This window comes from Pelophylax lessonae (assembly GCF_965119305.1).
Source record: "Pelophylax lessonae genome assembly, chromosome: 5".
In the NCBI taxonomy this organism is placed as follows: domain Eukaryota; kingdom Metazoa; phylum Chordata; class Amphibia; order Anura; family Ranidae; genus Pelophylax; species Pelophylax lessonae.
The window spans coordinates 390,298,134-390,319,696 of NC_138772.1; the positions used below are offsets into that span (position 1 = coordinate 390,298,134).

The window sequence follows — 21,563 nt, forward strand, 5'->3', positions numbered from 1 at the left end:
GTGAGATCTTCAAGCAAGAAAGCTGAACTGGGCGACGGGCTGGATGTTGAGATCCGGTGGTCACCCCAGTTCAGCCTACGAGCGCGTGCAGGCCATAGCTCCGAAGCAGAGTCCCGCACCATCTTCTCTCTGATAGGGTCAGCTTTTAGACCAGTAATTGTTATTGGTCTAGTTTCCCAGACACTTACGGAATGGGCGAAAATGGTACGCCAAGATCTTAGGGGAAAAGATATTCCCCAGGAGACATCTGATTTGATGGAACAGATTATACAAGGGCTACAGTTTATCTGTGACGCAGCCTTGGACACTACTCCCTTATTAGGGCATGCATCTAAGACAGCGGTGATCCTCAGACGTGTGCTGTGGTTAAAATGCTGGTCAGCTGACCTAGGTTCCAAGAAGACCTTGACAAATCTCCCCTTTCAGGGGAATCGTCTATTTGGGGCCAACCTAGATGAAATCATTAAGGATGCCACTGGGGGCAAGAGCACTTTTTTGCCACAGGCTGCTAAAGCTAAGGGACCTCGCAACAAGCGAGGACCTTTCTTTACCGCCCATAAAGGGCGCCCGGCTGGTACTAGCGGGAAAGGCAAGACTCCTCCAGGAGGGTTCAAGAAGGGCTGGTCGGACAAGCAGAGGACCAACCCAGCCAAACCCGAAGCAAAGGAGTACACAGCCTGAAGGTGCGCCCCCACCCGGTTTCAGGGTGGGGGGACGTTTTCACCGGTACTCAGGACATTAGATCGAGCATCAACCACTACTACCGGTGCGATTCTTCCCTTCCAACATTTAAGTACTACAGGAAGCGGTAGTTACCGTTCCCTGAATAAATCTTTTCCTTTACCTTTTCCTAAGATTAGTCCCGATACCTCACAGGAATCGGATCTGGTTGACCAGATAGGCCAAGTAGCCTCTAGTCGGGTGACTTCGGTCCCTGAGGTTCAACCAGAAAAGATCACCTTTCCTGATAACTATCAGGTATCTGATAAATGTGTGGGAACAGAAAACGACCAGACTTTCTCGGATGGTCGGGGCCAGATACCTCTAGGGACGCCTGGTTCAGATTCTATCAGCGCCAGTGGTCCTAGAAATTCTAGGCTGGCCTCCTCAAGCCGGCCTGGCCGACTTGGACATGTTAGTCGTAGACGTTCCGTGGGAATTTCGTCTCAGGGAGTGTCTGTGGTCTCAAGGACCAATTTACCATCATGCTTTACAGTCGCTGGGTTTAATGGCCTGGCCATTGAGACCCAAGTACTGAAGGACAGAGGTTTGTCTACTTCAGTCATTCCTACCCTTATTAAAGCAAGGAAAGCGACTTCCAGCAAAGTCTATTATCACACATGGAAGACTTATATTGTGTGGTGCGAATCTTTAGGATTTCCTCCACGTACCTATTCGGTGACTCGAATATTGGCCTTTTTGCAACAAGGGGTTGAGCAGAAGCTAGCCTTGAGCACCATCAAGGGTCAAGTTTCAGCATTAGCAATCTTCTTTCAGAAGCCTTTAGCTACCAAATCCTTGGTGCGGAATTTCATCCAGGGGGTGCGGCACCTGGCTCCTCCAGTCCGCGCGCCCTTACCGCCCTGGGATCTTAATTTGGTTTTGTCGGTTCTACAGAAACCTCCCTTTGAAAACATCAGGGAGATTCCCTTGCTTGCTTTATCCCAGAAGGTGGCCTTCTTGGTGGCTATTACTTCTGCTCGCAGGGTGTCCGAACTGGCTGCATTATCATGCCAGTCCCCTTACCTAGTGATTCATAGGGATAAGGTAGTACTTCATCCTAAGCCATCTTTTCTTCCCAAGGTGGTTTCAGATTTTCATCTGAATGAAGATATTGTACTACCTTCCTTGTTTCCTCAGCCCAAGCATCATCGGGAACATGCGTTGCATTCCTTAGATGTGGTTCGGGCAATCAGGGTATACCTGAAAGCTACGGAATCTTTCCGTAAGACGGATTCACTTTTTGTGATCACGGATGGCCCCAGAAAGGGTTTGCCTGCATCTGCCGCGACCATTGCCAAATGGATTAGACAAACGGTGGTACAGGCTTATTCTATTAAGGGTCAGAGTCCTCCGTTCCCTGTTAGGGCGCACTCCACTCGAGCGCTCAGTACTTCCTGGGCCTTTCGCCATCAGGCGTCAGTGGTCCAGGTATGTAAGGCGGCCACCTGGTCGTCGGTACATACCTTTACAAAATTCTATAAAATTGATGTGACGGCATCGGCGGATGCCTCATTTGGCCGCAAGGTTTTGCAGGCCGCAATTTGAGGAGACCGTTGGTCTACCTCGAGGGTTTTTTTCTGTTTGAAAAAAAAAAAAAAATTGTTTTCTCTTTTTTTGTTGAGTCTCATCATTAAGGATGAGCATTGTAAACTTCTAGTTGGCACCGGTTGGGCCTTCTAGATTGGGATTTGATTTCCATTTTCCCACCCCTCAGTTGTGACACTGCTCTGGGACGTCCCGAAGGTGGTGTATCACCGAGGACTACGTCTGTCAATGAGCGCTAGAGAAAAATGGATTTTTGTAAAATCTTACCGTAAAATCCTTTTCTCTTAGCTCATTGACAGACGTAGTCCCCGCCCCTCTGTTTTTTTGAGTTGGGGTAAAATCTCTAAAGACTGCTTTTTCACATAACTGATTTGCTGAGGCAGAGAGAGAGAGAGGATATACCCTCTGGGACTGCCCCTGGGGTGTGGCCAGAGCTTTTTAATTTCCTGTCTAGTCCTGCTCCTGTGGAGGCAACATAACCCGAAGGTGGTGTATCACCGAGGACTACGTCTGTCAATGAGCTAAGAGAAAAGGATTTTACGGTAAGATTTTACAAAAATCCATTTATATCCCAATGACCAAAGCAGAGATGCATTGGATGCACTTCTCTCCTGATATATGGCTCAATGGTGTAGGGGTGATCGCATCATAAAAATAAGAAAAAATGAATGGTGCAGTATATCTTTTAACCAAAATGTATTAAAAGAAGATGCACTCCCCAATTAATTAAAAGTATACAGCATAACAAGAACAAGAAGACATGTTCGTCCGGTGACGCTGGACACATCGGCGCATCTTCCTGGTTGGTGATGTCAGACGCAGAGATTAGCTCCTACGCGTTTCATAATAGGATACGTCATCAGTGGGCGTCACCCTCGTCATAATAAAATCCAGACGGTGGTGGGGGGGGTTTGATTGTGGGAGTGTGGGTTTTGCCATACCAGATACATATCTATTTCCATGCTGCTTCCCTCATCAGACTGGCTTTACAGTAAAAGTCCTAATTGGAGAGCGATCCTAACAGTCCAACCATAGTCACTCTTGTGGGGTATACCATTGGCCTTCACCCACATAAAAATGCCTTACCACTCTTGGTACCCTCTGATATGTATGATGTGTGTATTTTTTCTTCATATCTAACAATAGGTAATATGTTTCAAATTCAGTTTTTATTTACATTAACTTTATGTGAATAAGTTTATTTTTATATCTATTACCTATTGGATACCTTTTTAAAAGTCCACTTTTTACTGTTCTTATCTTTGGTAACCATAAGGCCTGTCTGGAATTTTCCAAGTTGTCCCACTATCCTAAAGTGGTTCTAAAGGCAGAAGGTTTTTATTTATCTTAATGCGTAAAATGCATTAGGATAAATATTCTGTGTGCAGCTGCCCCCCTAATACTTTCCTGAGCCCCATATCGATCCAGCGATATGCATGAGTGCCTCGGCCGACTCTCCCTCTTGATTAGCTGAGATACAGCAGCTGCTCCATTGGCTCCCCCTGCTGTCCATCAAAGTCAGTTAGCCAAAGGGGACAGAGGGGGGAGCAGGGCTGAACTTTAGCTCTGTGTCTGAATGGACAGAAAGAGCTGCGGCTCCGCTCGGGTGCTCTGATAGCAAGCTGCTTGCTGTGGGGGCACTTGACAGAAGGGAGGGGCGAGAAGTGCCGGCAAGGGAACCGAGAAAAGGAGATTCCAGGCTGCTTTGTTCAAAACAAGGTGATTTTAAAATGTTATTTAATTATTTAAAAAAAAAAAGAGACTTAAGACCCCATTCAGACTAGCGCGACTTGTCAGGCGACCAAGTCGCCTGACAAGTCACGCTCAGTCGCTTGCCATTGAGTAGTACAGGACCCGTTCTAATAGGAGCGACACAAGTCTCTCCGACTTAAAAAAAGGGTCCTGTACTACTTTGGGGCGACCTGGGAGCGACTTGTATAGACTTCCATTATGTGAAGTCCCTGCATGTCCCCTCGAAGTCCCCTCTAAGTCGGATCGCCTCAGTGTGAACCGGCTCTTAATATCACTCAAACAAACAATCTATATTGTTTATACATCCTGATTTCTTAAATTTACCCCAACATTCATGTGTTTTGTAACCAAATGGGAAGAGAAGTTGCTCACCACAACAGAAGAATTTGACTGGGTGAAAGTATTAATTTTTGAACAAAAGTTGTCGATCTGCTCAAAGCCTCTTGTCCAGATGGTATCCTAAAATACATTTCCTCTCTCCCTGATATAAAGATTTGGGATCCTGAGCAGGGCCGGCCTTAGGTGTTCAGGCGCCCTGTGCGAGCTAATCCTGTGGCGCCCCCCCCCCCCCCCCGCCCATCTTCACCCCTCGCCCCCCTGGTCACCTAAACATAAAGAGGAAAAAAAAAACACACTAAAGTTAGCCCAATTTTTTTTGTATAATGTGAAAGATGATGTTACACCGAGAAAATAGATACCTAACATGTCATTGCTTCAAAATTGCGCACACTCGTGGAATGGCGCCAAACTTCGTTACTTAAAAATCTCCTTAGGCAGCGCTTTAGCATTTTTTACAGGTTACCAGTTTAGAGCTACAGAGAACGTCTTGGGCTAGAACTGTTGCTCTCACTTTAAAGTTTGTGGCGATACCTCACATGTATAGATTTAACGCCACCGCGACATTTGTATGCATTGGCTGGTAAGATTATAAATATATACGTTTTATTACAGAGTATATCCAATATTCAGGTTGGATGGTGATTCACTCTAATTAATCCTCCTCAAAAAGGCAGGGACTTTATGAGGTGCATGTAAAACAGGCCAAAATGAATAAATAATGCAGCGCCAAAGTGCAAATAATGATTACAGTGTACAAACGGTTACATACATTACATTACATACATCACTCACATTACATACATACATTACATACATACATGTATACAATACATTACATACATATATTACATTACATACATCACTCACATTACATACATACATTACATACATACATGTATACAATACATTACATACATATATTACATTACATACATGCATACATTACATTACATACATAACATTACATACATAACATTACATACATAACATTACATACATGTATACATTACATAACATTACATACACTACATGCATGTATACATTACATACATTACATGCATACATTACATACATACATACATTACATTACATGATGCATACATTACATGAAAGGCATACATTACATACATATACATTACATACATGCATTACATACATGTATGTAACTGTGCCATTACCGATGCAATTATGTAATAAAATATTATTTTTAAGTATTGTATTTTCTTGTATTTTAATTCTTCTTTTTTTTTTTTTTCCTTATGTTAAGACAAGTCCCTTATTAGCCTCCCCTTCAATAAAATAGTATTTAGCTTAATTTAAAATAGATAACGACACAGGCAGCCAGGCGGCAGCAGCAGCCAGTGACAATGTGACTTACCTGTTCTGCAGAAGGTGGCTACTGGCTTTACATTAAAAAATGGCGCCTCCCGAGTCCCGGCGCTTAGACGCCACTGCGCATGCGCCTGCGCCGTCTACCCGAGAATACCCGAGCGTGTTCGGGACCCGAGCAGCGGCGCCTGCGCAGTGTGCCTTTCGGGAGCTGTCAGCAGCCATTTTTTTTTTCAGGTGCCGAGGCAGCCGATCCCGATCCTATGCTCTCTTAGCTCTTCACCCAGTCACAGGGCAGGGGGACGTGGCAGCGCCTGCTGCTACTACTCGTTTGGACTCCTGAGTAAACAGTCTGCGAGCTGTGATGGCCGCACGGCGCCCCTGTTGCTCATGGCGCCCCGTGCGGCCGCACAGCCCGCACACCCCAAAGGCCGGCCCTGATCCTGAGCTTTCCCAGGGACCTGTGGTGAGGCTCAGGAAGGTCACTAATGCCTATAGAGGAAGTTGCCCAAAGGTGTGGTGTAAGCTGTGTATTTTTACATTTTTCTTAAACGTTTTTCTTTAATTTGGGGAATTGCAGCATAAGCAGAAATATTTAAAATGTTTGTTTTATGTACAGGTGCAAACAAGCATGTTCAGCAAAATCTTCTTTTTCTTTGCAGAAACGTTCAAAAGGTCAAGTTCTCTTTGAAAAAGTGTGTGAACATCTAAACCTGCTGGAAAAAGATTACTTTGGTTTAGTGTATAGAGACTTGGAAAATCAAAAGGTAAGCTTTTTTACAGATTCAGGCCTCATGCACACTGGCTGTTTTGGACACCTCTCCTAGACGCCTTTCTTCCTGGCAGCTGCGGCAGAAAACAAAAAATGCTTGATACTTGTAAACACATGTAAGAGTGGACGTCCATCAAGCGCTTGGGCATTAATTTATTTCATTGGCCAGAATAATAATGAATTCTGGCCATTGAAATGAATTATCTTTCAAGCTGTAAACATGGCCAGCATTAATGTGTGTTCACACACATCAACAGTTTTTTCGGCCAAAACTCCACTGCTCCTGGACGAGCTGGCAGTGGGATTTTTATTTTCTGCCTCTAAATGCCCCTGCCTCCATAGGTGTGCACAGCCTATTGCATTAGGGTGTGCACCCCAAAGCTCAAACACACATGCATGTGTATTTGTCTACATATATATGGCCCAGCATGTTGATCTCCCTGCCGGCACAGTGAAAGAAGGAGCTCTTTCGCATGTCCTCCCCTGCCCACAAAGTGATAATGCCAATGTGCACGAGGTGATTAGGGTGTGCCCTGGCACAATCTGTGCGCACGCCTATGCCTGCCTCTAAACTCCTCTAAACTCCTATGTGTGTATGGACACGTAGGCTAACCTGGAAAAGTATTTAGAGGCAGAAAAAAATTCCAGACACCCCTAAGAGCTGTGTTAAAAATGTCCAATGTACTTGGGGTCTCAAGAGGTATGTTATACAACATTATATTGAGTGTTCATGCTATTTCCTGGTATACTTAATACACTAATTTCACTTTTTAGCAGAGACGTGGGGGTGTGGGGCATGAGTTGGGACTTTACAGGGTACCATTGTAAAGCCAATAAATATGGTAAATTGAATATATTAAAATATATTTTATTAAATACACATAATTCCCCACAGAGGAGGGGGGAAGGAGAACAGTACAAAGACAGAAATGTATCATTAATGAGGATGTGATTCTGTTTTGATACTTTTAAACAAGTGTATATGTCTTGATGTTGATATATATGTGTAAATGATTTACAAATGATTTACATTTCTGTCTTTGTACTGTTCTCCTTCCCCCCTCCTCTGTGGGGAATTATGTGTATTTAATAAAATATATTTTAATATATTCCAATTTACCATATTTATTGGTTTTACAACGGTACCCTGTAAAGTCCCAACTCATGCCCCACACCCCCAAGTCTCTGCTATTCTATTAGGGATGAAGTACCTTTAAGTATAAATTTACTTTCCGTACAATGAGCTAATCAATTTCGTTCTAATTACACTTTTTATTTGAGCATATTATTCAGCATAATTATCAGCTGCAATTACTCTTTCATATCGTTAGAGTAACTGATATCATTAGGGTCATTTCTCTGCTGGCCATTCACCATTATAGTTGAAAGTTCACATATTTTATAACATAAATATGTTAAATATAGTGTATTATATTGTGATTTCATTAAGTAATAAAAGGGATCTGTAGCTTATTTAAACTGAGTAGATATTTGGAGTTATTACTGTTATTAACCAGAAAGTGGTTTCTACATTCCTAAATGTTTGATGCTCCATATTTTGATCATTGTATTTCATACACATATGTGTAGTTTCTTTCTGTTTGTTAGGAAGTGCTGGGGGGCAATTTACCACAACATTTTATCCCAAATACTGATGCCACCTAGGACACGAAATTAAAATCTCAACTGTCACAGACAACAATAAAATCATCCCTATTCTGTTCAAAACTTAAAAAAAATGGATAGGGCTCTAATTTGAAGGTGTTCTTTCACCACATGTGAAATTTAAAGTTGGGCATACTTAAGGGCTTTTTATATTCAGAAATGACTAGATAAAGAAATGTACAATCATTGTACCATCAAATGCGGTGAACACAGTTCTTGGGTCCTTCCCTAACCTAAAACCGCACTCGCAGGGAAGACATTTGCCTAAAATCGCCAACCTAGAAAACCTGGGTTGATATTCATAGCAGCCAAAGATTCTAGCTTTCATTTTTGACCTGAACTAAAAAAAAAGGGGGAACGCAAAGCATAACTCCAGGAATGATGTGACATAACAGACTTACTGTGGGTCAGCCTAGTAAAAGCATCCAACACATGAAAAACTGAATGGCCGATGGTGATGCCACAATCCCCTGTAGTAGCATTCACTATATACAGTAAGCCGTGTCCTTTTCTGGAGAGGTAAAAGTCACTTTTTCCCTCTGCTGCCAGAAACCTAAAAGAGGTTGGGAGCTCCCATCCCTCTGCTGCTCAGGAACAGTCTTGTATTTTGTCAGTAAATACTAGGCGGGCTCTAATTCAGGCGGGTGGAGATTGTGATGTGATCTGTCCCTCTTCTCCATCTCTATGTCCCTCTTCTCATGACTCGATCTCGGTTTCCGGCAACAGAGGGAAGTTGCTCCTTACCTCCTGTAAGAGGACATGGATAACTGTAAGGAATTCTTACAGTGGATCACAGCGTTCCCAGCAGCCATACAGTTATTGCATGTGCAGGATTTGTTTTTACCAGACCTGCCCACAATAAGTCTGTTATGCAGGGCCGTCTTTAATATTTAATTGGACCCTGAGCAAATATTTTCTTGGACCCTCCCAAATCCACTTAACTATTTGGGCAGTGAGGGCTCAAGGGGGAGCTGCTTTGGGCCCCACAACAATGACTGGGCCCAGGGCGGCTGCCCCTTTTTGCCCTGTGTTAAAGACGGCCCTGCTGTTATGTCATATTCTTCCTGTATTTCTGCTTTAAAGGCTAAGTTCACCTTAAAAAATAAAAATAAATGCATCTATTTTTGCAGGTAAAAAATTTGATTTGTTTTGTTTTCTGGAGCCTGAAGAGCATTGCACCTGTGATCAGCAAATTGTGGGTGCAATGCCAGGATCCTGCAGAATCTCAGTAAAGCTGTCTGCCCGTACCTCCCATACAGGCAGACTGTTACTGGAGAGGAGGAAGATCAGTGAACCACAAGAGTGCTCACCAGCTCCCTCACGGTTCATTGAGAACTTTAAGCCATCTGCTGCGGGGAAAGATGGTAGTTGTAGTTCATTCATTTACAGATCATTGTGAATGAATGCTATGTCTGTGTGCACGGCTATTCTCTTTTTAAATTGTGACATTTTTCCATGTTTCATATACATTTGCTATTCTGAGTGCCGACTCCTCCAGATTTCTGCATCTTTCCTCTATTTAACTTATGACATTACAGCTACGAAAACAGTTATTTTACATGTAATAGTATCTAGAGTTGTCCTAAAAATGAGTGCACCAATCTCATTGCTCTGACATTTGCAGCTAGTCAGCTGTTTACATTGGGGAAAGGCTTACCCTGCTGGAAGTATGATATGAACTTTTCTCTTGTCAGCTGGACTTCATTACCCAGCCGAGAGACAACCCTGCAAGGTTTGGTGGTAATTTAAACTGTCAACCCTCTTGTTCATTTTATACTGTGCTATCAGTCTCAGCAGAAATGGGGAGTTTAGCAGTTTATCAGTAATGCCCATCTACTGTGCAATGAGTGTGGGCAATTTTTGCTGTAGTGAGGAACACGAGTAAGGGAATTTTCATGATGGTTAGAAAAGATCACCTGAGGAGCTCCACAGTTGAGCAGACGCACATCACTGGGGCGTTCTGCAATATCTGCCTATGTGAAGGATGAAATGTTTTCTGCCAACATGCTGTACAATGCAAGTTTCTAAATCTAAAAACCTTGTGAAACAACATATGGGTCTTTTGGTAGCAAATAAATCGAACACATAGATGTGCAACGTTGATATTATATCTGTGTTGATGGGTACTGATGGGCTATATTACTCCTTAGTTCCTAATAACTATGGATAACTGTACAAGTAAAATGTAGTCTCTGTCTCCTTTCACAATTCATGAAGATGTTACTCTGGCAGCTGGAGTCTTCCATTATGTTTTTTTTTTTTTCCAAGAAGGAAAAATAAGTGGAGCAAAAAAACATAATTTAGCGTTATAACAACTGTAACACTTGATGAGAATTAAGAAACCCTAGTGCACATATCTCATCACTTGAGCCCAGTTCAGGAATGATCAGCATATGATTTAGAATGCAAGTAAGTATAATGGAAATATTAATTTTGGGTAGTCTTGGCTTATGCATTGGCCTGTTATTGGTTAGATTGACCAAAGGTTGTTTTAGACCTCACTTTGCAAATTGGCATGCTAACAGGCAGTACATTACCTTTTTACTGTGATTTGTATCCAATCAAATGGCAAAATGGATAACTCAGTTGAATTATTATTTATCCTATTGCTCCTGCTGCATATGTAGTCACTGCACTATTTGCCCATCTCTATGCCAGACACAGGAGTGCCAAATATCAGTCATACTTTTTCAAGCCTTAAAAGTATTGTCCTATCAGATAAAGATGGGATAACTTAATGTTTGAGACTAAGATTGGTTGGGGCAGTCTGGCTTTACATGTCACTGGCTGCATTAAATGCTGATCTAATTTCAGAATTCTGAGAATACAATATCCAATTTAATTAGTTTTGAATTGTTAGCTTCTGCCCATTTGAGGAAGTGCTCTCAATCTGTACTCTGGACATGTACCTTTCATATTCCATAAGCCATGAGAAAAGAGCAGTGCCTAAGGCGAGCTGTAGCAGCTAGCAGGTGCATACATAATTGTGAAATAATTATAAGCTGGCCTTTGTTGCTCCGTCTCTGCAAGGTACTCAAACGTTCAAGCTGATATTCGGTATTCATTCGCATAGCGAGAACACCTTGTTACTAATTGCATTTACATATGTATGAACCAATAAATTGGAATTTTCTTTTGACAAACTCATTCTAGAAGGACAAAACATTCTTTAGAGGTTTTCACTTTCGGTGTGGTTATCCTGTTACCGAGACATTTACTGCCTTCTGCTACAATGATTCTGTGGAAAACAAGCAAAATGAATTTAGATGGCATCCTGTTGAGCTAAATCTTTTGTTATGCAAATATATATTTAAAGGGAATCTCATCATAGAGAATTACTATATTTTGCTGGAGGATTTTTCCTAGAATCCAGTTCTAGCCTTCCTGTTCAAAGATTCATCTTCAGTTAATTTTGTATATTAACAGGGTAAAAGCTAAGCCCTCATTTATACCAAATGTAGTTCCATTCAGTTTGCTGTAGAAAAAAAAAAAAGTCAGGCTAACTTTGTGGTAATCCATTAATGTCAGTCGGACTGGTTGTTGTCATCCCTTTGTATTAAAGCAAACAGAAGAACAAATAGGGAACTGGAACTTCTAAGTCCGATTCAGGGCACACTTGCTCCTGTTTGGCAGCACTCCACAAAACGGGGACCACCCTCAAGGAAGAGGACCCAGAGTTGAGAATCCACACCCATACAATCCAGTGAAAGTGCCAGTCAAACAGCCAAGAGTCCAAAGTAATTTAAGGAACAGAGTGAATAATAGCATAATTGAGCTAGCACATTTCAGGGGCCAAACACACTCCCCCCCCCCCCCCTTGATCAGGGCTTAAGAATTCCGACTATATTTAAATGGACTCAGGTGAGCAGATACCAGATAAAACTGCACTGTGACTTTCTGCTTGAAAAGTTTCAGGAGGGCAGGTTATGCCTGTGTTAGCAGCAAAAGAGATTAATGTTGCTTAATGAGCATTTCAATAGCATAAAATACGCCAAAGTTTGATTGGGGGGAAAAGTGGACAGTCTGGCCTGTCGTCATCACTTTGTTTTACTCTACTAAGAAATGTTGCCACAGTTAATAACTGATTTTAAGGGTAGATTCACAACAGGTGTGGTGGGACTGTGTTGGGGAGCAATAACAGTGCAGTCCCACTGTACCTCCACTGCAAGACAAGGCAAACTGCCTTCTCTCTGGTGTCTTTGGTTCACACCACTTTGTTGTGGTTGTGTGGGGGCGGTGTACACTGAAAAAAAAGTACTGCGTCCAGTTACTCAGTGCAGTCAATGCAGGCCAGCCGGTAGAACGTTATGAAATGTCACAATGTGTATGTAAAAAAAAAACTGTGATGCACTTGGATTGACGCATCAACGCTTCTGGCACCACAACACACACCAGCCACTGCGTTGTAAGGCCACGACTGCTGTGAATGGATCCTAATGGCACTGTTTGGCTAATCATCTTGGATTCTGAGGATATCAGAGGTCACCTTAGAATTAAATGATCAGAATATAAGATTGTGGTGTTTGTTCTGTAATATTTATGCTGTATGTGTTTTGTGACATATTATCTCCTTACCATTTACAGTTACAATAATTTTGACTAATTGTTTGTTTGTCCTGTTTTTTTTAGAACTGGTTGGACCCTGCTAAAGAAATCAAGAAGCAAACAAGAAGTAAGTTTTATATATTATTTTTCCATTTTTTTTCATGAAGACTCAATGACATTTGTTGTTCAGTTTTGGTTATATCTGTGGTTTTTGATTACTTTGTGATTGGGAGTATTACCTAATGCATGCTACAAGGCTTACCTTAGATAACACTGGCTGATTAGTATTGAGTGCAAGGCAGAAATAAAAGAAATTGGGTTTGTTTTAAGGGCGACAGCACACACCTGACAATCTGCAGTGTACAAAAACACTGCAATACAGCAATAATAGTTTTCTTGACCAGAAGTGATCATCCTTGTCCAAGGATAGATTTAAAGCTCAGGATGTTGTACCCTCGGACACCTTGGTTCCCTCCCACTAACAAAGTCTCTTGCTAAACCAACTATTTTGTACTGAAATAGGCAGAAAGTGATCAGATAAAATAAGTCTACTTTAATATGCAGAATTAGTGTTAATCTACAAGAAGCACATATGCCACACTACAAAGAGAGCTTGTTACAAAATGTGCCACATTATGAAAGTGGTGTTACCAGATATGTGTTGCCACTGCAAGAGGGTCTGATATAGAATGTGCCCCACTAAAAAGATGTGCCATGGGTTAATGTCACAGTACGTTACCAGATTTGCTACACTACAAGAATGATGGCAGATGTGCCTTGTTGCAAAAGAGATGTTACCCAATGTGTCAGACTAAATGAGTGTTATCAAGTGTGCTGTGCTGCACAAGAAAACCTGTTAACAAATGTGCTAGTGGTAGGATATTTTAACAGTTGTGCCACACTACAGGAGGGTTTTAGGTGTGCCACGTGAGAAAATATTACCAGATTTGCCATACTAGAACATATGTTATTGGCGGTACCTTGCGCTTAATAATAATCTTATTAGGTGTGCTATGCTGTAATCTAATATGTCATACTATAGAAAGTTTACCAAATGTGCTTGCTATGAGTAGGCTGCCAATGTGCCTGTATAGCATATGTGAAGACTATACAGCAATAAAATCCTCTTCTTTGCCAAAATATAAACCTCAGGCTGTACAGAGTGGATGGTTTGCTTTTTCTAATTGTCACTTCCATAACTGTGCAATGCAGTGATCGTATCTTTCATCAGATTGTATCTGGTGGACAGTTGCAGTGGCCAGTGAGATGCCATGGGCAGAAGTTAACACATGTTCAGCTTGGCAAATCAAATGAAAAGTTGACTATAAAGCCCTGCCATGGAAGAGAACATTAGTAGGAGGGGAGGCTGTTCACCCTCTGTGGCAGGCCTGGTGGTCTTTTCTTCAGAAGCCATGGTAGACGGGAATCAATGTTGTCCCCAAGAGTAGGTATCTCTTAGGCAATGCTACCTATTGTCAAATGGCTTAAATATAAAAAGGCAAAACTGATTTTCTCTGTCGCTCATTGACAGACGTAGTCTTCTTGATTCACAAGAACTGGGTTATGTTGTCTCCGCAGGAGCAGGACTAGGCAGAAAGAAAAAACGTTCTGGCTCCACCTTAGGGGCAGTCCCTGAGGGTATATCCTCCCTCTCTCTGCTACAAGGCATCAGTTTTTTTCTGTCTAGTCAGGAGTAAGGACCTAAGTTCCTTGCTGGGATCTTTTTGGTCCTGGCAAGATTTTTTTCTTTAGAAAAAATATTTTTTAGGTAGTTTTCTCCAGTGTTTTTTTCCTGTGAGATCTTCAAGCAAATACGCCGGACTGGGCGACACTAGTGGTCACCCCAGCCGGACTACGAGCGCGCACAGACCATTGCATTGCGCTTGGTCGGCCGCGACACATTCAAGTAAGTATGCGGGGCCGGGCGACGGGCTGGATGTTGAGATCCAGTGGTCACCCCGGTTTCTGCCTACGAGCGCGTGCAGACCAGAGCTCCGCGCTGGGTCGGCCGCGACGGAGTCCCATTGGAGGGACTGACCTTGCGAGTTAAAAGTCTCGCTTGGACTCCAGGAACCAGAGAGTCGAGGCGTCCGGAATGGTCCACAACCCCCCACCCCGGTGGAGAGGGTATTGTGAAGAGAGGGTGCCTGTCGGTTCGGTATGGTGAGTAAACGTTCCCTTTTTTCCTCGTTATGAGGCAGTATGAATTATGGGCCCCTCCATACATGGTCAGTATATATCTGACACTAAAAGTCCCCCTTGTAAATACAGTATGTGTTTGGTGGGAAGTGGACTTGGTTTGAGAGCTAACACTCTACCCAGCAGACTGTAGTATTACAGCAGACATAGGAGGTATAATCCTACCTTAATTGTAGTGTACCTCCTGCAGATCGATAAACCGCCACTTAGCAGAGATGCAGGTGGATGTGCTGGGAAAAACGATTTCGGCAGTCCGCCGCCATTTTGCCGTAGACCGGGTGCATGAATGTCCTCAGGTCACGCCGGCCGCCATGTTTTTGGAGTCTATTGTCTCCCGTATGGGGGCGGCCATGTTTGATGAGCCCAGCTACCTCGTGGAGAGCTGGGAACGCCGGAAGGCGTACACAGGGGGCGGAGCCTTCTACCCGGGAAAACGAACACAGCTCTTTCCAGTCTGTAAAAGACAGACGCTGACTGCAGTTGGTTGGAAACCTCTCTGCATCGGGTGGTGAGCCTTGGGGGTCCCTCTCTCTCTCTGTGGGGATCGAGAAGCAGGTACTCTGAGGGGCACTATTGCCCTAGGGGGAGACACATAAAAAAAAAAAACAAAGAGGTATTTTTTTATTTTATTTAAAAAAAAAAAAAAAAGTTTTTTTGTTTTTTCTGGCAGAGGTGTCCTGAATTAATCCCGCGATCCTCTAGCAGAGACCGCAGACGCACTGATCGCCCCGTGGGGGCAATACCAGCTAATGTATGCCTTCCCTCCTCTCGGGTTACTGCCAAGACTTCTTCGCAGGATAGAGGAGGAAGGAATTCCAGTAATCCTGGTAGCTCCGGACTGGCCTCGCCGAGCTTGGTACGCCGACGTGGTCAGACTGGTGGCGGACGTCCCGTGGAGACTTCCTCTCAGGGAGGACCTACTGTCTCAGGGACCGATCTTCCATCCTGCTTTACGATCGCTGGCTTTAATGGCCTGGCTATTGAGACCCAGGTGCTGAAGGACAAGGGATTGTCAGCTTCAGTTATTCCTACTCTAGTTAAAGCAAGGAAAGCGACTTCCAGAAAGATTTATCATCGTACATGGAAGTCCTACATTGCATGGTGTGAACCTCTGGGGTTCCGTCCACGGTCTTATTCGGTTAGTCGAATATTAGCTTTTCTGCAACAAGGGGTTGAGCAGAAACTGGCCTTGAGCACTATCAAGGGTCAGGTCTCAGCATTAGCCATCTTCTTTCAGAAGCCTTTGGCTACTCATTCCTTGGTGCGGAATTTCATCCAGGGGGTGCGACATCTGGCTCCGCCAGTGCGCGCGCCGTTACCACCCTGGGATCTTAATTTAGTATTGTCGGTTCTTCAGAAACCTCCCTTTGAAGATATTAGGGAGATTCCTCTACCTACGTTGTCCCAGAAGGTGGCCTTCTTGGTGGCTATCACTTCTGCACGCAGGGTGTCAGAACTGGCCGCATTATCTTGTCGTTCCCCATATCTGGTGGTTCATAGAGATAAGGTGGTTCTTCGTCCGAATCCATCCTTCCTACCAAAAGTGGTTTCAGAATTTCATCTGAATGAAGAAATTGTATTACCTTCCCTGTGTCCTAAGCCCAGTCATCCTCGGGAGTTTGCTTTGCACTCCTTGGATGTGGTCCGGGCGATCAGGGTATACTTGAAAACGACAGACTCGTTTCGCAAGACGGATTCACTTTTTGTGATCCCGGATGGACCCAAAAATGGGTTGCCTGCATCTGCCGCGACTATTTCCAAATGGATCAGACAGATGGTGGTACAGGCTTATTCTATTAAGGGTCGGGAGCCCCCCGTTCCCTGTTAAGGCGCACTCCACTCGGGCACGTGCGTCATGGGCCTTTCGCCATCAGGCGTCAGTGGTCCAGGTGTGCAAGGCGGCTACCTGGTCGTCGGTGCATACCTTTACAAAACATTATAAAGTTGATGTAATGGCATCGTCTGATGCCTCGTTTGGCCGCAAGGTTTTGCAGGCCGCCATTTGAGGAGACCAGTGGTCTGCCTTGAGGGTTTTTTTCCGTTGGAAATTTTCATTTGAGTCTCATTCTTTGTTTATAATGAGCCTTTAAAACTTCTAGTTTGGCACCGGTTGGGCCTTCTAGATTGGATTTTGATTTCGGTCAATCCCACCCCTCATTTGTGGCACTGCTTCTGGATGTCCCAGTTCTTGTGAATCAAGAAGACTACGTCTGTCAATGAGCGACAGAGAAAATCGGATTTTTGTAAGATCTTACCGTAAAAGCCTTTTCTCTTAGCTCATTGACAGACGTAGTACCCGCCCCTCTATCATTGAGTTGGGTTGGGTTAAATTCTCTGTTGCTGCTTTGTGACAGAACTGATGCCTTGTAGCAGAGAGAGGGAGGATATACCCTCAGGGACTGCCCCTAAGGTGGAGCCAGAACGTTTTTTCTTTCTGCCTAGTCCTGCTCCTGCGGAGACAACATAACCCAGTTCTTGTGAATCAAGAAGACTACGTCTGTCAATGAGCTAAGAGAAAAGGATTTTACGGTAAGATCTTACAAAAATCCGATTTTTTTTTCCCCAATTTTGATAGAGGAAGGAAGAATTAAAATCGCAGTTTTTTTCCATTTGCTTCTCATTATAGAAATGTATCTTTGCTTTCTGTTCAGTAGACTCAACCAAAAGTGAGAGGACATATTTCTAATGCTAGGGAAATCCCCCTTAGACGGTTGTCGACTAAGCAAGTGTTGCTTTTGGCAGATTTTCTTTCTATTCTTGCTCTAGTGGCAACAATTGGAGAGAATGAATCTCTTTAAGGGGGGACATAAACAGCAACCCTAAAGGGGTTCTAAGCCACCACCAGTATATCCAAATTTATAAAAAAAAAATGTGTTGCCGCAAAGTGATGCTAAACAAACACTGTTTACTTTACATTGTCCCTTCTATTTCTATATATGCATGATGGCACTGTAATTATTTTATTATGTGTGTCTCTATAGACACATGGGCTGCTCAGATGTGATAGGGAGGAAATGCTCAGCATAGAAACCCACTGAAAACTGAGCGTGCGCAGAGCTCCCAACACTATTTTTTTGCAGAATACAGAAAACAAATTTCATAGTAACGGAGTGAGTATTAACAGCATGTAATAGACCATTTATTGATAGTTTTTCATGATGTGGGTTTAGTGACACTTTAAGTTATACTTCTACCATGTCTAACTGGAGGTTTAGTGGTGTTCCCATGATTAATAGTGATGTCGCGAACCTAAAATTCGCGGTTCGCGAACGGCGAACGCGAACATCGGCAAATGTTCGCGAACCGGGCGAACCGCCATAGACTTCAATAGGCAGGCGAATTTTAAAACACACAGGGACTCTTTCTGGCCACAATAGTGATGGAAAAGTTGTTTCAAGGGGACTAACACCTGGACTGTGGCATGCCGGAGAGGGATCACGCAAAAAAAAGTTCTTAAAAATTATAATTTTTTGATAGAGAGCCAATTATTGGAAAAATTAAAAAAAAATAAAAATAAAAAATTTCTTTGGATTTAGCATCTGGGGGGGTCTAAAAAGTGTACCTGTGAAGTTTCAGCTCTGTAGCATGTCCAGAACCCCTAAAAAACAGCATTTTTCTTATATTTTCAGGAATATGGCTTCTCTGCGGCTGGCTTTTTCTCTTGCAGGCATTTAGCGGGCATTTTTTTAGGCAGGCATGTCATTTTTTGTATTTAGTGTCTGGGGGGTCTAAAAAGTGTACCTGTCAATTTTCAGCTCTGTAGCATGTCCAGAACCCCTAAAAAACAGCATTTTTCTTATATTTTCAGGAATATGGCTTCTCTGCGGCTGGCTTTTTCTCTTGCAGGCATTTAGCGGGCATTTTTTTAGGCAGGCATGTCATTTTTTGTATTTAGTGTCTGGGGGGTCTAAAAAGTGTACCTGTCAAGTTTCAGCTCTGTAGTATGTCCACAACCCAAAAAAAACAGCATTTTTCTTATGATTTTTAGTAGAAAACTAATGCAGTGTCTTTCCAGCTGTCTTTTTTTCTTTCTGGCAAGCTGAAATATGATATGCCAAGGCAAACATGCCTATCAGTTGAGCTATGACACAGACAACACTGCACACATGGGGAAATATGTAAAACAAAAAACAGGAAAAGGAAATTAGGTGACGGTCACAAAACATGATATTGTGATTGGCCAAATAAAAAGTCACCTCGCGATGAGGTCGCGCCAAAGTCGCGCTAAGTCGCGCCAAAGTCGCACTGGAAGCGACGCTACTTTAGTGGTAGCGGCAGTGTAAACCAGCACTAAAACATCCAGTGTGTGAATACGATCAGGTATGATGTTTTATCGGTCAAGTAGTGTAAGGGTTACGCCCGTCGCCCGCTTCACAGTGACAGACCAAACTCTGACAGACCAAACTCCCCGTTTAACAGTCAGTCAGTCCATTTGCACAACCGCAAACTCCCAATTTGCACAAGGTTGGATACCAAGCTAGCCATGTCCCGTTCCTTGTCCTCACTGACATCATTGAAGGTCTCTTCCTCCACCCAGCCACATACAACACCAAGGGTCCCCGAAAGGTGAGAACAAGCCCCCTGGGACGCCTGCTGTGGCTGGTATTCCACCTCCTCAAAGCCACCTTCCTCCTCTGACTTCTCTTCTTCAGACTCCTCTCTCTGCGTTGCCACAGGTCCAGCAATTGACAACGACAAGGCTGCTTCTGGTGGTGATGAGGACCACAACTCTTCCTCTTCATGCTCATCTACAGCCTGATCCAGTACTCTTCGCAGGGCACGCTCCAGAAAAAACGCATATGGGATGAGGTCGATGATGTTGCCTTGGGTTCGACTGACCACCAGGGTTGTCATCTCCGCAAAAGGACGCATGAGCCTACAGCCATTGTTCATGAGCATTCAGTAACGCGGCCAAAAAATACCCAGCTCCGCAGAAAGAATGAAAGAAAATGAATGTTTTTTTTTATGAAAAATTATCCTGCGGATCGCTTTTGGTCTGTACACAATGAAGCAACGACCTTATCATCTGGGGTGTGCCAACACAATCCTAGAGGTGATCGCTTCATTGTGATACGCAAGCCCCTTCACCACGACAAGGTAACGATCACGAAGGGGAATTGACACATGTATGTGCCTTTTTTTTTGTTTTTTGTTTTTTTGCAGCCACAGTGTAGCACCAGAGGCCAGAAAAATTAGGCATGTACACATGCATGAAAAAGTAGGTATTGTTGCAGCCGCTGCTGTAGCAGCGGCCTGAAAAATTGAGGTTTTAAGGCAGAAAGTGCACTAAAACATTGCTGCTTGAACCGTAGTTGGTGGCGGAGACGTCACGTAAGTCATCCGGCATGCAGAGAATGATTATATACAGCAGCGTGTGGACCATTTTTAGGCCAAGGCATCTCAGTCATCACCAGGCCTTTTTTAGTCAAATGCATCCCCCACTGTCATTCCCTTCGGGATCCATGCCTCATTCATCTTAATAAACGTGAGGTAATCAAGACTTTTTTGACCTAGGCGACTTCTCTTCTCAGTGACAATACCTCCTGCTGCGCTGAAGGTCCTTTCTGACAGCACACTTGAAGCGGGGCAGGCCAGAAGTTCAATGGCAAACTGGGATAGCTCAGGCCACAGGTCAAGCCTGCACACCCAGTAGTCAAGGGGTTCATCGCTCCTCAGAGTGTCGATATCTGCAGTTAAGGCAAGGTAGTCTGCTACCTGTCGGTCGAGTCGTTCTCTGAGGGTGGACCCCGAAGGGCTGTGGCGATGCATAGGACTAAAAAAGCTCCGCATGTCCTCCATCAACAAGACGTCTGTAAAGCGTCCTGTCCTTGCCGGCGTGGTTGTGGTGGTAGGAGGAGGATTACTTTCACCTCTTCCCCTGTTGGATTCCCGTTGTGCTGTGACATCACCCTTATACGCTGTGTAGAGCATAGTTTTTAACTTATTTTGTAGCTGCTGCATCCTTTGCGACTGCCGGTAATTGGGTAACATGTCACAGACTTTCTGCTTATACCGGGGGTCTAGTAGCGTGGCCACCCAGTACAGGTCGTTCTCCTTCAGCCTTTATATACGAGGGTCTCTCAACAGGCATGACAGCATGAAAGCCCCCATTTGCACAAGGTTGGATGCCGAGCTACTCATGTCCAATTCCTCGTCCTCACTGATGTCATTGAAGGTGTGTTCTTCCCCCCAGCCACGTACAACACCACGGGTACCAGATAGGTGACAACGAGCACCCTGGGATGCCTGCTGTGGTTGGTGTTCCTCCTCCTCAAAGCCACATTCCTCCTCTGACTCCTCTTCCTCACACTCCTCTTCCAGTGTTGCCGCAGGTCCAGCAATCGATGGTAAGGCTGTTTCTGGTGGTGGTGATGGTGACCACAACTCTTCCTCTTCCTCTTCACGCTCATCTACGGCCTGATCCAGCACTCTTCGCAGGGCACGCTCCAGGAAAAAAACATATGGGATGATGTCGCTGATGGTGCCTTCAGTGCGACTCACTAGGTTTGTCACCTCCTCAAAAGGACGCATGAGCCTACAGGCATTGCGCATGAGCGTCCAGTAGCGTGGCAAAAAAATACCCAGCTCCGCAGAGGCTGTCCTAGCACCCCGGTCATACAAATACTCGTTGACCGCTTTTTCTTGTTGGAGCAGGCGGTCGAACATTAGCAGTGTTGAATTCCAACGTGTCGGG

At 43.9% G+C, this 21,563-nt stretch overlaps 1 protein-coding gene across 13 annotated transcripts in view; it reads left to right on the forward strand.

Moving 5' to 3' along the window:
• The window catches only part of EPB41L3 (erythrocyte membrane protein band 4.1 like 3), a 294,466-nt gene that overhangs the window by 148,628 nt on the left and 124,275 nt on the right, over positions 1 to 21,563 (forward strand). For all 13 annotated transcript variants that reach the window (XM_082259291.1, XM_082259293.1, XM_082259290.1 and 10 more), the window contains exons 4-5: positions 6,351 to 6,455; positions 12,755 to 12,797. In XM_082259291.1, coding sequence (XP_082115417.1) covers positions 6,351 to 6,455; positions 12,755 to 12,797 — 148 coding nt within the window. The remainder of the gene's footprint in view (positions 1 to 6,350; positions 6,456 to 12,754; positions 12,798 to 21,563) is intronic.